The sequence below is a fragment of the Narcine bancroftii genome, chromosome 3, assembly GCF_036971445.1.
Source record: "Narcine bancroftii isolate sNarBan1 chromosome 3, sNarBan1.hap1, whole genome shotgun sequence".
Classification (NCBI taxonomy): Eukaryota; Metazoa; Chordata; class Chondrichthyes; order Torpediniformes; family Narcinidae; genus Narcine; species Narcine bancroftii.
This window is the reverse complement of record NC_091471.1, coordinates 236630642-236647772: the sequence shown is the minus strand read 5'-3', so window position 1 is coordinate 236647772 and position 17131 is coordinate 236630642. Positions and strand designations below refer to the sequence as shown.

The following is a 17131-nucleotide window of genomic DNA, read 5'->3' as shown; positions in this document are numbered from 1 at the left end:
GACTGTGCTTACAGCGATTGGCTGAGAGCTTAGCCACGCCTACTGTTTTGGCCTTAAAGGGTGGTGTCCCTAGCCAGGTTGGATCATTCCGGACTGGTCGGCCACCTGTGAAGAGCTCCTGTCTTTTGCTAATAAAAGCCTTGGTTTGGATCAACAAATCTTTGATTCTTTCGACGAGCTCTACAATTGGTGAATAGGTTTATCTAAGGCAGCATTATATCCTGGGCCGAAGGGCCTGTACTGTCAATGTAAAGTCTGTATAACAATCCAGATGTAAATGTGGTAAACTGGATCAGTGGATTTGAATGACACTAAGCTTGGAGGCGTTGTGACCAGCGAGGAAGGTTCTCAAAGCTTGCAGAGGAATTTGGACCAGCTGGAAAAATGGGCTGTAAAATGGCAGAAGAAATTTAATGCAGACAAGTGTGAGATTGTAGGGCACTATCAGTAACCACAGAGACAAGCCGAGGAAATGATAGGCTTTAATACACAGAGGAACCTTGTTGGCCTGGATCCCAGGATAGGAATGGCGGCAAGGGAAAGGTGGCTCAACCTTTATGGCCCAGGACCATGGGAGAGAAGTTCTAGGGTATGAGTCATCCATGGGTGGGCCAGCTCCATAGACACAATCATAACTATATACAATGGAGGAAACATATCACCACAGAGATGTTGCATTTTGGAAGGACAAACCAAGAAAGGACATACACAGTAAATGGTTGGGCACTGAGGAGTGCAATGGAACAGAAGGATCTGGGAATACCAGGACATAATTCCATGAAAGGGGTGTCACAGGTGGATAGGGTTGTAAAGAGTCCTTTTGGCACATTGACCTTCAGAAATCAAAATATTGTGCAGGATTTGGGATATTATTTGAAGTTGAATAAGACATTGCTAAGGTCTAATTTGGAGAATTGTGTGCAGTTTTGGTCACCGAACTACAGGAAACCTATCAATAAAATAGAGAGAGTACAGAGATGTTGACCTCTGGTGGCAGGATCCTGAACTGCTCAGATGAAGCAAGCCCAGCAGGTCAAGCAGTGTCCTTGATGTCGTAAAGGTCAAGATATAGAACCAGCGTTTCAGGCTTAAGCCGCGCATCAAGGTGTGGGAAAATGTTGGCAGGCGTCCAAACAATAGAGTGGGGGGGGAGGGGTTTGGTCACAAGGTCATAGGTGATGCATTGATAGGGGTGGGATGGGACAGCAGAGATCACCTCCTTCCTTGTGACCACCCCGCTCCCCCGCTCCCTGTTGTTCGAATGCTTGCCGACATTTTCCCACACCTTGACATGGGGCTCAAGCCCAAAACGTCAGCTCTGTACTTTTACTGTTGCCATATAAAGGACACTGCTTGTCCTGCCGAGTTTCCCCAGCGTTGTGTCAACCACGGTGTCTACAGATTTTCGTGTTTTACTTCCAGATGGAGCAAATGACTGGGGTTGTTGCAACCCTCAGCGATTCTGGTAGGTAACAACATTCCTCATTGTGTCAGAACTGGCCAGTTCTGATATACATCTTAAAAAATTAGTCATACAGCAGGTAACAGGCCCTTTCGAACTATGAGCCCGTGCCACTCAATTACACCCAATTAACATACAACCCTGGTATGTTTTGAAGGGTGGGAGGAAACCGGAGCCCCCAGGGAAACCCAAACAGAGACAGAGAGAATGTACAAACTCCTTACAGACAGCGCGCGATTTGAACCCTGGTCCCAATCGCTGACGCTGACCGTAACACTAACTGTGCCACCTCGATCAACCTCAAGCTTTAACTCTTTCTTTTCTCTTAGCAGATGCTGCCCGACCACCAATACCAGCCTTTAAAAACACTTCATCCCTGTGAATGTGAGTGTCATTGGGACAATAGTAATTTAGGCAGGTCACCACACTCATCGTGGTGTTTGAAACAGGTTGATACCATGCCCTGCTGGAGTGAGATGTTGAGGATATCTGTAATAGGTTTTTAATGTGCATGGAGTACATTTATTTTGCACTCCCAATAAGTGGTAATTCTGCCATGCCCACAGGTTAAAGAACCTCAGTGTTGTACGTGATGTTGTGTATGGACTCTGGCAATAAATTGGAGTATTTCTAAATTCTCTTTTTTCCTGTGACTGTTGTTTATCCTCAGTTACCTCTTTCCATTTACCCTCCCCCAGACAGCACAGCTGCAGTGGCAGTCTTCGCCTCCCTCGTTCAACCATTCGCCCCACACCTCTTGCTTCATTTGGTGACATTGCAGTGCAGCAGGTAGTGCTGTTTACTCTCAGCTCCAGTAAACTCGGGGTCAATCCCGAACTCATTCAGGGTCTCATGTGCATTTTGCATGTGCGTTGCTTCCTCTCTCGTCCCAGAGGTGAAGGTTGTCAGTATCCCCAGTGTTTGGGTGCTGGGAACATCAGTGAGGTGTGATTTTTGGGACAATATGTTATAGAAATAGGTGCAGGAACTGGAACAATGGGAAAAATCAGAGAACGGACAGCACAGTTCGTGCTACGCTGTTACAGCACCAGCAATCGGGACAGGGGTTTTGATCAGCGCTGTCTGTAAGGAGTTTGTATGTTCTCCCTGTGTCTATGTATGTTTTCCCTGGGGACTCCTGTTTCCTCCCTTCCTTCAAAATGAACTGGAGGGTTGGAGGTCAATTGGATGTAATTGATGGCAGCGCCTATTAATCGGTAGCAGCCATGAGGGGCTGCAGACTCTGGGGAAGCAGAGGACTGGAGCAGGGAACCAGAGAGCGGGAAGATCACGCACTATCTGAGAGGGAGAACTGGTGGAAATGACACACAGGACTGGCGACAACAGCGGCGAACGTGAGGAGGCTCTGTGGCTGAGAGACAAGAGCACGTGGCCGCTACTGGCGACTGAGCGGAGGAATCCACAGAGCTCTGGGCTGCTGTCGGGAGACTTGTGCCCGGCTGCAGACCACTGGAGACTGGCTCGAACTGGCTGGAGGGGAACCAGGTATCAGAACCGGGATGCGAGGAGGTGATGAGGGCCCTGATCATGTTGAAGATTCAGATCTGGAGCTCGGGTAGCCATTGGTTTGGATTGGTCTCTGTGGCTGTGGAAGGGCTGAAGGCGAATCCACAGACACTCAGTGACTCTGGGAGGGAGGGGGGCTCTCTTTTGCTTCTCTCTGACTGCAAGAGGCATTTTCATGTAATACGAAACTGTTTTATTACCATAATAAATTGAATGTTGAATGTGGCACAGGTTCATGGGCCGAAAGGGCCATGAACGTCTCAATTAAATATAAATAAATAATTTTTAAAAAATGTATAAATTTAACAGATAATAAGATGCAAATGATTCAGTCTCCACTCCTCCCCCTCTCTGCAATTAAAATGTTTGATTTCTAACTTTCCGCCATCTGAATGTCCTTGATGAAGCATTAACTGTTTCCCTCCACCGATGCTGCCGATGCTACTTCCAGGATCTTCTCCTTTTATACCTTTTCCTTCCTGCCACAGAGACATTTCTGCATTTAACTTGCCCCCGTTCCAGATTCCATGGGCTTCTACCTTTGGCCAAGCAGGACTGGGTGTTTCTGAGATTGATGAAGGCAGGGCAGGAGTCGAGGTTTACATGGTCCTTGAGGTGTTGGACAAACTCCTATATGGAACGTTGTTCCAGAAAGTTCAAGCACATGTGGTCCGAAGTGCTTTGATGAACTGGATGCAAGATTGGCTTGGTCAGAGGAAGCAGAGGGAAAAGGTGGAGGGGTCCTTCCTGGCACCAAACCAAAGTGTCCTGAGGGAAATATTTGATGGACTGGGCTTGTCTCACTGAACTGTAGGAGGCTGAGGGGTGAACTTGCAGTAATTTAAAACAATACAAGGGCACAGATAACGAGGAAGGTCACAATCTCGCCCCCAGAGTCGGAGAGCCTAAAATTCAAAGTCATAGATTGAAGGTGAGAGGGAATATTTAAGGGGGACATGAGGGGCACCTTCTTCACACAGAGGGTGGTGGATGTATTGAACATTGTCAGAGGAAGTGGTTGATGCAATTACAATTGCAGCATTTAAAAAGCATTTGAGAGCAAAGGGTTGGAGGGCTATGGACATGAGTAGGCACCATGTTAGCGTGGACTCATTGGTCAAAGGGCCTGTTTCCCTGCTGTATGTCCAGGGAGCAGCAAAGCTCTTGCAGGAGGTTCAGCCTGATGGCCCTCAGCATTCACTGAAGTTGAGTGTCAGGAATCACTTCACACACTGACATTACCTTGTTTACTTTTCAATGATCTTACCCCCATACATTTCCAGAACTTCCTGCAATGACCTTGTTAGATTTGGCATATCTAATTCTTAACATAAACTTCTATTTTCCTGAATAGTAATCTCACAAATTCTTTAACAGATTGAAGAGTTCCCTCAAGATAATTCATAGGGGCTCACTAGCTACACGTTAATACATCTCCTGTCAGTCATCAAACCCAGTGCATGCAATCTGTTTTAAAGATGTTCCACTATTTTAACGACTTTCACCGTTAGCTCTGCGATGCTAGCATTTCTCAGTCTAATCATTTTTGAGGTGGTTTACAGGGGAACAGAACCTCTTATTGTCTGAGGTTCCCACACAACAGTCAATAGGAGCCACCTGTTGATCTGAGCCGTGGGACTGAGTAACTGAAGGAAGCTGAACCTGAGGATGAGCAACGTCTCCCACTCTCTTCCTCTCATTCAGTGGCCAGTCTGCCACTGAGCTCAGGAGATGCATGGCTCCTGCCTGCATTCGCCGGGGATTATCACCCCAGGACAAACATCAGAACACGACATGAAATTCCACAACAATGCAGCTCCACATGATGCCTGCCACCGTCCCCAAACTCTGTCATTTTCTCGGCCAGTGAGCCTTACATCTGTGCTCAGGAAGGTGTTTAATTTTCTCTTCTCTTAGGAAGGCAGGGATTGATAGGAGGAGTCAGTATGGTTTTGTTCAGGGGAGATAATGTTTTTTGAAGACATTACCAAAAACACCAATCACAATGGACAACAGTGATTTTTCTTCTTGAACATTTTTGGGTAATTTATATCGGTTTTGGGCTGCTGATCATGAAAATCACCTTAAAATTTTCCTATTACTTCCATCTTTTAGCTATAACCTAATTTTTTAGATTTCCTGTCATAATTTGCATCTACTTCAAGCAGACAAAACCATGGAGTACATCATTGAAAATTCATTTCCTGAATTAGTACTTGAACTTCTTCCCTGTTTATTTTGGTTCAGTGACGAACATGGTGAAAGGTTTCACCAGGACATTGTGACCATGGAAAAGCGGGATCAGGGCAACTGGAATCCATCAGTGCCAGCCGACTATTGTTGGACACTGACATGAGAGGCATCAGATGTCGAGGGGAGAAGGTAAAATGTGTCTGGTGGCCGGATCCTGTCGTAAGTGCTGGAAATTCTAGTAGATACAAAGGCTGGTGGGGTGGTAGGTAAGGAGAAGGGAGACTGTATGTTTGTTGTGTCTGGGGGCATTGGGGGTCAGGGCAGATGAGCAGGAAATGGAGGAGATGCTGAGTTCAAATGAGAATCAGCGGCCAAACATTGTTCGGTCGGTTGAACTGACCCAATGTGTTGGCATCGTTATGCGATTAAACATGCTAAATTCAATCAAAGTCAATTTAATGTTTCTTCAACTTCCTACATGATACAGCAAATCTGAAATTTTCTTTGCATTCACTTTAAAGTTGTCTACTCCTGTAGACAATGCCCTGATTGTTAAAAATACATAAATGTAAGTTACAAATTTAAGATTCAACTTATTGTGGTGGAACAAAAGCAGGGTCATATAACATGACATTTTTTTTTGCCTTCTTTAAGGCGCCATCAGCAGGAATTGCTTGAAGCCCCTCTTACAGTCCAAGAAAGAAAAGCAAAAGAGAGTCTCCACCAGAGAAACTGAGCATCCGTGGATTCGTCTCCAGTGTTCTCACAGCCCCTGCAGCCACACGGAGTCCAGTCCAAACCATCGCCAACCCGAGCTCGACATCCAAACCTCCGACATGATTAGGAACCCTTCAGTGCCCTTGACACCCTCGCGCATCCCATTATTGCAGCTAATGTCTTTATGTCTGTGAGAGGGCTTTACCAAGCTACAAAATCTCCAACTTCAAGACTGTAATGAGGAAGGTTTGACATCTGCAGTGATCAATTTCAACATCTCACTTTTCACTCAAGGGTTTTTCTTAAATAAAAAGAATGTTTTTTATTTGTTCCTGTTCCAATTACATTTCTGATCAAGGTGTTCCTCATGATGTGGATGGTGGGGAGTCAGCACTGGTGATGCCAGTAAAAACTGGTTCCACCAATGACACGTAGGTCAGCAACTTTGCAAGTTGTGGGAGAGCAGCTCACATACTGAAGGAGCCATCCCCCCTGGTCACACTCTCTTCCCCTCTTCCTGTCAGCAAAATATCTTCAAATCACGCACCAAGTGGTCGAACCTCCAGTCAGTAAGGTAATATAGCCCTTGCACTATTTTAACGGAACCTTTTCCTCTGTAACACTGTGCTCTGCTCTGAAATTTTATTTTCTATCCACATTGTGGTGAAACCATTATTGTACATATTTGCCATATATAAATGACATGGCCTTTTCCTGGTTGACCCTGCTCTCAGTGGCCGGCTCATGACTCCTCCCTGTTTCTCCCCCAGAAAGGCTGAATACCACAAGCCGGCCCCCCGTTCGAGTCCAGGTCAGTGTGAGCGACTAACACAGGGATGCTGTCCTTCTCTTGTAAATAAGAACCTTCAGTCTCAGCAACTTGTCTTTGTGTAATTGATCGTACTTCACACACATTCTGTTATTCTTAATCGAGGGTTAACTAGGCTGGATAGCATGCAAAACAAAGTCTTTTGCTCTATTCTTGGTCACGATAAATGATTCAATTCAATGGCAAAACAGCTTGACTTTCTTTACACCGGTCAGGCAGTGATACAGCGCCTACACAAGAGGTCAGGACAACATCCATGAAGCAGCCTCCAAATGCACAGTTGGAATGTCGCTGACATCTTTGTGAAGCCGTTAATCTGTTGTTGCTTCTTAAACCATCACCTTACAACATCTCATTGCTTAGTGTTCTGCAGGAACCTTTAGGAAGCTGCTTTAAGGCACTGGGAATGGGCTCCAATGGGCAAAGAGGTGGCAAATGAAAGACAATGTTGGAAAGTGTATGATCATGCATTTTGGTAGAATGAATAAAAGGGGAGACTATTATTTGGATAGGGAGAAAATTCAAATTTTGGAGGTGCAAAGGGACCTGGGAATCCTCGTGCAGGATACCCTGATGGTTGACCTCCAGGATGAGTTGGTGGTGAAGAAGGTGAATGCAGTGCTGGCATTCATATCTAGGGGGAGAGGATACAAGAGCAGGGATGTGATGTTGAGGCTTTATAAGGCACTAGAGAGGCCTCATTTGGAGTACGGGGTACACTTTTTGGCTCCTTATTTAAGAAAGGATATGCCTGCATTGGAGACAGTTCAGAGAAGATTCACAAAAATAATTCCTGGAATGAAGGGATTAGCATCTGAGGATCATTTGATGGCTTTGGACTGGACTCCTTGGAGTTCAGGAGAATTGGTGGGGGCGGGGGTGGGGGACCTCATAGAAGCATTTTGAATGTAGAAAAGCCTGAGAAGAGTAGATTCATCAAAGTTGTTTCCCATGGAGGGGGAGTCTAGGACAAGAGGGCACAACTTCAGGTTTGAAGGGCACCCACGGATCAGAGATGTGGAGGAAGATCTTTAGCCAGACTGCGGTGAACCTCTGGGATTTTCTGCCTCGGGCAGCTGTGGAGGCTGGGTCATTGGGTGTATTTAAGGCAAAGATTGACAGGTATCTGAATAGTCAGGGCATCAAAGGATATGGGGAAAGGGCAGGGAAGTGGGTCTGAGTGGGAGAACTGATCAGATCATGACAGAATGGCAGAGCAGACTCGATGGGCTGAAAGGCCTGTTTTTTATGGTTTTGTCTGTGTATTTTCTAAGAATCCAAATCAACCTGAATCCATCTTGCAATTAGGTTCTGAATTTAGGTGACCCAGTGTATGGACCTTCCAGGCCACAAAGAATCATCAAGGAACCAAGTCTTTGGAAGTTTCTGGCTGAAACCCCTAACAATATCCGTTGTAAGATACACACAGGATCTCTTCCTGGCACAATGTTGCAGTAATGTGCACAGGAGTCCATTTGCTGATCTCTTTTGAAGATGATCAGTGTTCCAGGGCAGGGCTGTTTTGCATCTGAAAGAAATTGTGAGGTAGGTGGGAGTTAGGGAATATCAAGGATTTAACTCAGGTTCTTTCACGTTTAAGTCAAAAGCAAATTTCTGTCACAACTAATGGAGCAGAGTAATGTGCTGTGAGGGTAGGAGTGGAGTGGAACAAGTGGAGTCAGAGAATGGGGAGGGATGTGGGTTGGAGGGGCGGAGTGAGGGATGGAGGCGGAGAGAGGGATGGAGGCGGAGAGAGGAACGGGGTGGCGGAGAGAGGAACGGGGTGGAGTAGTGATGATAGGCAGGAGAGTGAAAGGTGGGGAAAGATGGCTAGGGGTGTAGAAAGGTGAGGGTGGGATGGGAGGTGGAGGAGGGTGTTGGTCAGACCATGGATGGGTCGTTAAGACCACAAGGAACATTGGTCAGACCATGGGTGGGTTGTTAAGATCACAGGGAGCATCAGTCAGACCATGGGTGGTTTGTTAAGACCACAGGGAACATCAGTCAGACCATGGGTGGTTTGTTAAGACCACTGGGAACATCAGTCAGACCATGGGTGGGTCGTTAAGACCACGGGGAGCATCGGTCAGACCATGGGTGGGTTGTTAAGACCACAAGGAACATCGGTCAGACCATGGGTGGGTCGTTAAGACCACGGGGAGCATCAGTCAGACCATGGGTGGTTTGTTAAGACCACAGGGAACATCAGTCAGACCATGGGTGGGTCGTTAAGACCACGGGGAGCATCAGTCAGACCATGGGTGGGTCGTTAAGACCACAAGGAACATCGGTCAGACCATGGGTGGGTTGTTAAGACCACAGGGAGCATCAGTCAGACCATGGGTGGTTTGTTAAGACCACAGGGAACATCAGTCAGACCATGGGTGGTTTGTTAAGACCACAGGGAACATCAGTCAGACCATGGGTGGGTCGTTAAGACCACGGGGAGTATCAGTCAGACCATGGGTGGGTCGTTAAGACCACAGGGAACATCAGTCAGACCATGGGTGGGTTGTTAAGACCACAGAGAGCATCAGTCAGACCATGGGTGGTTTGTTAAGACCACAGGGAACATCAGTCAGACCATGAGTGGGTCGTTAAGACCACGGGGAGCATCAGTCAGACCATGGGTGGTTTGTTAAGACCACAGGGAACATCAGTCAGACCATGGGTGGGTCGTTATGACCACGGGGAGCATCAGTCAAACCATGGGTGGGTCGTTAAGACCACAGGGAGTGTTGACAACATGCAGCTCAGTGAAGAATGTGGCTTCTTCCCAAACCATGATTTGATGAGAGGAAGTTGAGTTCCTGGCTCGGGCCATGTGGAGAAGCAAGGTGGTTCGTAGCCTGTGGTCCAGGTGACACGTAGCAAAGTGTTCGAGAGACTGCAGCATTTAGAATGGTTATAGACACACACAGGGAATAGAGGGGTATTGACTGTGTGTGGGCAGAGGAGTTATAGTTTAATTTTGACGTTAGGGGTGGCAAGAAAATGGGTCGAAGAGCTTGTTTTTATGCTGCGGGCAATGATCTATTACTGATAAAGACAAATGACATGTAAAACAAAGATGTAAATTTGAAGGCAGAAAATCAACATTCTCTAAAAATATTATCACCTGAAACACCACTCCCCCCCCAATAAAACTCCGTTCAACAGTTTGGGGAGGTCTCGAGCTCACCACCACTGACTGACAAGCAATGGAATATTTAAAGTCGTCTCTGATGAGGAAAGGGTGCAGACTATGGGTTTAGAACATTAACATTTACACGAGGAGGCCACTCAGCACACTGCATCTGAGCTGATTGATAAAGAACCAACTGTGCCTCTTTCCAACACTGGATTCTTGGCCCTACAACACTTCCTTCACCTCTCCACACAGTCTCCAATGAGTTCCAGCACCATTCCCTGGGTCCAACATTTGGTGCTTCAGCTTATTAATGAGTCCACCATGAGCCTCGGATGCCTGCGAAGTGGGAAAATTAACTCCTTTTTTCACTCAGAGATTAGGAAAAGAGGACATTCTGGATTAATCTGCTATGGGACCCCGACGTACCACTGGACCTCTCCTGTGGCCTGTATGGCAGGGACTACCACGCGAGCCCCTGATTAAACTGGACAAGTCATTTGAGAAGGAGGACACAGACCTGCTTGGTGGAGGTGGCCCTGTGTTGTAAACTAGACAGTGGCACAGAGAAACTGGCAACAAACTCCGAGTACTGAGGGCCCTTTAAGTTGAAGGCTCTGGTGAAACATCTCCAATATTCCTCTCGCACCTTTAAAAACAAAATGCAGAGAATGTAAAATAGTTGAAAGTCAGAATTTGCATTTCCCTTCCTTTCTCTATGTGGAACGCGGCTGAAAAAAAACACTGTGTTCCTTGAGGAAAAGGATGCACGGAGAGCGAGTTCAGATCTCAACAACCTTCAGCACCAGAGACTGTTCAGATATTAGCCTGCCACTCACTTTCACCATGCTTCCAATGAATTCCAGCACCCATCTCCCCCACCCCACCCCCTTCCAAATAGCTGGAAATCTTTTTCTGTGGCATGTATTCAACTTTCCTTTGCAAATTATGGCAGAATCTGTTTCTGAATCCTTCCTGAGATTCAGATCAAAATTCTGTCACCCTCCAAATGAATTACTTCTGGATTTGAGCTGCCAGGGTCTCACTGAGCCGTACACGTCAGGTACGCTTCCTGACGAGTGTTTAATGGACAGCAAACACTGTGAGGGATATGATAGTATCCATCCTGGGGGGACACATGGGTCTTAGGGTCACTGATGAAAGCTGGAAAAAGCCAGCTCACCCAACAGTCCTTTATACAGCAAAGATACAGAACCAACGTTTCGGTCTTAAGCCCTTCATCAGGGTGTGAGCAAAATATCAGCAGCCGCCCAGACAAAATGGTGGAGGGAGGGGCAGGGGGAGGAGCACGGTCCCACAGGCAGGAGCTAATAGGTGGATAAGGGAAGGAGAGTACAGCAGCAAATAGGGGGAGGGGGGATGGCTCTGTGAATGGAGGGAAAAAGGGGTGGGGAACTGAAGGAGACAAGGATGGGGGAGAACAGTGGCCCAGATGGAAAATTAGGTGTCACTCCTTCAATTTATGGATGGCCTTGCACGAGGGAGTGGGGCACAGAATTAAAATGATTGGTCCGAGAAGTGGGAAGGACTGGGGAGGGAGACAGCTATTTGCTCCAAGGGGAGTTTGAATTCTAGTGGTTTAGTAAAGCCATGTGTTGGTGGGGCTGGTGGGGAACCTAATACCAATGCAAAAAACCTGCACCTACAGGGAAATGTACGGTTCATGAACAGAAAGGTTTGAATGCCCTGTCCACACTGGCCTGACTCGACACCTAACATTACACTGGGAAGCAAGGATCACAGCAGGCACTACCCACAGATTCAGCAGCTGGGGTTTCTCCCTGACCTCTGGTTCTATCTGTGTGCAGTCTGCAAGTTCCCCTGGAGATTCCCAGCCAACCTCATGCACACCCTCACTTTCCCAAACCAAGTTGGCCAGCTTTTGTACCCTCAATGTGGATGGTGCTGGGACAGTCGGAGTGGGAGGGGAGAAGAGAAATGACAAGATTGTTCTGAGAGCTAGCAGGGACAGGATGAGCCAAATGGCTGCACTGAACTTCAGAAGGAAATGAAAAAATAAATACAAGGAAGGGGGAAGGTCAACAGATGGATTCAAGCAAGAAAGGGAACCAATCGGTGGCTGGGGGGGGGGGAAACCAGATTCCATTGGCATCCGGGAGGGGGGAATCCAGATTCCATTGGTGGCCAGGGTTGGGGGGAAGCCTGAGGTGAAAGCACAGGTTGAGGGAGGAGAGGAATAAATTGGGGGGAGGGGTCCAAGGAGCACAAGGGTGGAGGGGAGGTTGAGGAGCTCGAGGGGGGGAGTCGAGGAGCACGAGGTTGGGGGGTTCAAAGTGCACGAGGGTGGGGGGGGCAAAGAGCGTGAAAAATAGAGGAGGGTAGAGGTGAAGGTGATAGAGGAGGGTGGGGTTGGAGGAGGGGGAGAGAGACGGAGGAGGGTGAGGGTTAGAGTTGGGGGATGGAGGAGTGAGAGAGTAGAGGAAGGAAATGTGAGGAAATGGCAGTAGAATGTGGAGATACATTAAAGCAGGTTTGGCTGACACAGGGTAACAGGCACAAATGATAAACCTCAGATGCTTGTGAGCTGCAAGTCATGAAAAAGGATAACATTCACGTTTTTACCCTGACGTGCACATTTTGTTACAAAAGCTTTATATAAATATTAAGAAATACTTGTCCGTAATAATATTTATTGCATGTATTTTTAAATTTATATTGGTTTCAATAATCAAAATGTACACATAATGTATATACACGTATAATAGTCCAATTTTTAGGGTAACATTTAGGGGGTCGATTATTACACGTGTACAAATTGTGACCCTGGTAAGGACTCGAGTTGTTTGAGGCGCTGAGAGTTCGGATGGGAGCTGGAGCTGGGACTGGGTAGTAAGTCTGGCCGGGGTGTCGGGAGATCGGATGGATGGGTAACAGCCAGGACTGAGGGGTAAGTCCACATTCGAGGCAGCGGGAACTCAGATGGGTGGGAGGTCCAGATAACACTAAAACTCTGTTAATCCTACTGAGTGCAACACAGCCACACACAGTACAATCGCACGATCACAACCCATGGCCACTACACAGCACCACCAAAATACTTCCAGGAGACTCATGTTATATGTCAAAGGGCCATCATTTGGCGACCCCTGGCCTAAATCATCAACTAGGTTGGAATGGCTCCAAACCAGAAAACTAGGACCAAGGGAAAAGTACAGGAGAACCACAGGAACATGGTCCATTACAGCACATCAATGTTACAGTGAGGGTGCAGAGTGTGTCAATGCTGCAGCGAGGGGTTTGGGGTAAATAAGTATTACAGTGAGGGGTGTGTGTGGGTTACAGTGAGCGCGTGCTTTACAGTGAGGGGTGTAGGAGAGATGAGAGTGTAACAGTGAGGGGTGTATCTGTGTTGACTGAGTGAACTGTGCCATTTGTTGGCCATACCTGTTTGTTCAGGAGACAATGAAGGATAAAGATGAACATTCCCTGAAAGCTGTTGACAATGGTGAATATATAAGCCATGGCGATGGTTTCTTTCCGAAAATGGAAAATCCCGAAAATCCATGTGCATCCCAGGAGGAAGAGCTGAGCAATAGCTGCCAGAGTGAACGATCTGATGGAACATTGGGAATGTTGGTGAAATGAAGGAAAGTCGAGGTAGCAGATGGAGGCAATGAGGGCTAATACAATGGTTGTGGTGATGTGGCACATCATCTAACAGGGATATCAGCTCGCGGTAAAGAAGGGACACGTGATTATTCTGTGCTGTGTCCTTGTGTGTCCACCATTATTCAGAGAAACAAACTTAAACTTGAACTCGGTCATAGACAATGCAGAGTCCTGGTAGATGCTTGTTTTCCAGATTGGGGGAAGGTGAGTGGTACTGTTCCACAGAGATTTGGGTGGGCCAATTGCTTAGTTTGATCTGTATTAATGATCCAGACTTCGTGTGTACTCCACAAGGTCTGAACTTGACAATGACAAACACTGGCAGTTCTGGTCAGTGATAGGTTGCAACTCAATATAAACAGGACCTGATGGACAATACTTAATGTGGAGAGATACATGTGATGCATTTTGGATGGAAAACTTGAGGAATGGCAAAAGAGAACAAAGGATCATGTTCAGACTCCTCCAACCCATCAATGGATGCAGAGGTCATTGAAAGTGGCAGTAATGATACAGTGGAGACAGGGTCCTCTCTGTCCCTTAAGAGAGAATGAGGTAAATATATATCTGTGGATAGGGCCAGGGATGACGCTAGCGAGTTGTGCATGATGGGCTGATTGGCTTGTCTCTGAACAAGAGGAAAAGGTAGTGCTCCATTGTACCTGATCTTCTGCAATGCAGGCTTATCTTTCTTCAGAGTTGACATCCTCTTTGCCAGCTTGATCAGAGTTATGCAATAAAAGACGGCGTTGATCTGAAATTGGAAAGGTACAGTAAAATTCAGGGAGTGAATATGCCAGTCTTTTTTAATGCAGTGATACTCAAAGTGTGAGCTTTGTTTCCCACATCAGTTGCAGCTCAGCATGAATTGGAAGCAACTTTCATGGGCCAGCGTCTCCACTCTGACTTCTCTCACCTTCTGTCTGAGTTGACCTGCTTTTCCAGGAACATTGTTTGAACTCTTTCAGAAATATTGCACAGGTGTCACTGACTCTCACCACCAACAACCCACTGGGTGCACATTTGGAAGTCTGCAGTTAAAAACACAGAAATGCTGGAGGAACTCAGCTGGACTATAGGGGGTAAAGATATATTTCTGACATTTTGGGCCTGAGCTAAAAGTAGGCAGGTGCCTGTATTAAAAGGCTGGGAAAAGGGACGGATGGGAGAAGGAGGAGTCTGGACTGACAGACAAAAGGTATTAATTGGATATGATGAGGACAGGAGAGAGGGAAGATGAGAATTGATTGCGGACGGGCTTTGTTTTTGACTCTGTGAAAGGAGACAGAGAGAAAAGGGAAGAGAGAGAGAGAAACAGCTGGGGGGAAGGAGACATCAGAAAAGATGGGGGTGGGGCTAACAGATTTACAGTAGAGGAGCGGAGTTATGAGAGAAGACTAGGGGGCCAAAAACTTGCTCCTTCTCCTGCACCATCAGATGATTATCCTTCCTAGAACGTAGAGTTACAGAGCACAGACACAGGTCCTTCAGCCCAACTGACCCATGCTAGCTGTGAATATTCTTTCTAGACCTCACCAGGTGATTACTCTGTTCTCGACCTAGGTTATCCCTCATAGCCTTTGTTCTGGTGATTTAAACCACACTCAGTTACTCACATCCCCAGTTCCATTCTGATTTAATTGACGAATGTCATGAGTTCAGAATCATAATAAGTAACTAGCCATCCCAGCTCTTTCCCACCAACATACACGGTCCTGTATGATCCTCACCAGGAGAATGGCACACACCGGCCCCAGGAAACTCCAGACAAAGTGCTTGTCCAGCGAGAGCCAGCAACTGCAAGTGGAAGGAGACAGATGGTAAAAATACGATGTGGGAGAAACTCAGCAGGTCAGTGTCCATAGCAAAGATAAAGATACAGAACCAATGTTTCAGGCTTGAGCTCTTCATCAAGGTGTGAGCAAAATGTCGGCAGATACCAGAACAAAGTGATGGGGGGAGGGGCAGGGGGAGGAGCATGGTCCCACAGGCAGGAGGAAATAGGTGGATAAGGTAGGGAGGGCACAGCAGCCAACAGGGGGAGGGAAGATGGCTCTGTGAATGGAGGGGGAAAGGGGTGGAGAGCTGGAAGAAAGGAAACAGAGGGATGGGGAAGGGAGGGAGTGGGCTAGCAGAAGCCAGAGACGTTGATGTTGATGCCATCCAGCTGGAGAGTGGCCCAGATGGAAAATTAGGTGTTGCTCCTCCATTTTACGGGTGACCTTGGTTTGGCCATGTATGATGCCATGGACAGATGTATCAGCGCAGGAGTGGGGCACAGAACAGAACTGAAATAGTTGGTTACTGGGAGATCCCTGACATAGAGAAGGTACTCAGCGAAGCAATCTCCCAGTCCGCATTCAGTATCTCCCACATAGAGAAGGCCACAACAGGAGCTCTGAATGTCAGTCAGCATTTCCTTGCAGAGTAAGGTCTCTGGGTCTGCTGCAGAGACGGCTTCACATGGAGGGCTCAGTAATGTAAGAGATGAATAAAATTGATATAAAAATATGAAGATGAGGAAACTAATATAGATATATGGGTAAATGAATAAAGCTAGTATGAACAGGATAAGAAATGGATATTAGAATGTAGGAAGTAGAGTTAGTCTGAATAAGATAAGGGTCTTCTAGCCCTAGATAGAATTAGCAGGTTTTGCATATGTAATTAGTAAGCCCTAGACAGTATTAGCAAGTTCTACATATGAAGAGGCAGTAGCCCTGAGGTTTGGGAAGGTGTAAATTAGAACAAAGACAGGTTTGTGAATAAGGACAATGAGGATAAAGACATGATGAGACACCGACAGGATACCCCCTGGTCCTCCAAGTTCACAGAAACAGCACGTAGTCAAGACAGGATTGCCTAATGCCAAACCTATCCAGGAGGCAGAAGAATGTAAGGGGGAGGGTATTCCTATACTGAAATAAACTGTATAAAAGTTGGGTGAGCCCCAGTGTATGTGTGTATTCCCAGGGTAAGGGGAAGCACCCAACTTTGCATTGTTGTATAATAAATGTTCTTTGTTCTCAATTTTTGTCTCAAGCAATTTCTGTGAAGGTACTTCTGTTTCTAACAAATGGGGTCTCGTCTGGGATCCCACTCCCTCCACTGACAGAGTGCCCGACGACGGGGGTAGGTGCACCCCAGCTGATTCAGCTGGACTCACGGACGAAGGGTGACTGGTCAGTGGATGAAGCGAGTGATATCCGAGAAGAGGCATTGAGAACAAGCAATGAGAGGACGTTAAGGAAGCACGCTAGAACTAGCTACTGGATCTCGGTAAGAGAAATTTTACTTACCTGTTAGTATGGGAGGTGTGAGTAGTAAGGAAGAGAGTCCTAGTGAAGGATGGGATGATCAGATAACCAAACAAAGTCCGTTAGGATTCATGTTATCTGATTGGGGTGCGGGGAGAACCCATGGGAAAGACAAACAGACCATGGTCAGGTATTCCAGTTTGGAATGGGTTAAAAATCCGATTAAAGGGAGTTCAGTATATTGGCCAAAGCTCGGATCCGAGGATGACTGGATGTGTCAAGCATTGAACATCTGGCTCTATCAAAACCAAAGAGATAATCTTGAGAGCAGGGAATATGCAGCCTCCTGGCTCAGGGGATCATTTGAT

The 17131-nt window shown here is 46.8% G+C and overlaps 1 protein-coding gene across 3 annotated transcripts in view; it reads right to left on the bottom strand.

Moving 5' to 3' along the window:
* Window positions 1-5621: 5621 nt before the first annotated feature.
* Window positions 5622-17131, bottom strand: part of LOC138758345 (adhesion G protein-coupled receptor E2-like) — a 110512-nt gene continuing 99002 nt past the window's right edge. For all 3 annotated transcript variants that reach the window (XM_069927128.1, XM_069927129.1, XM_069927130.1), the window contains 5 exons: window positions 15237-15303; window positions 14169-14260; window positions 13282-13450; window positions 10376-10504; window positions 5622-8256 (listed from right to left, as the gene is read on the bottom strand). In XM_069927128.1, the coding sequence (XP_069783229.1) occupies window positions 8227-8256; window positions 10376-10504; window positions 13282-13450; window positions 14169-14260; window positions 15237-15303 (487 nt within the window). In that variant the 3' untranslated portion in view covers window positions 5622-8226. The remainder of the gene's footprint in view (window positions 8257-10375; window positions 10505-13281; window positions 13451-14168; window positions 14261-15236; window positions 15304-17131) is intronic.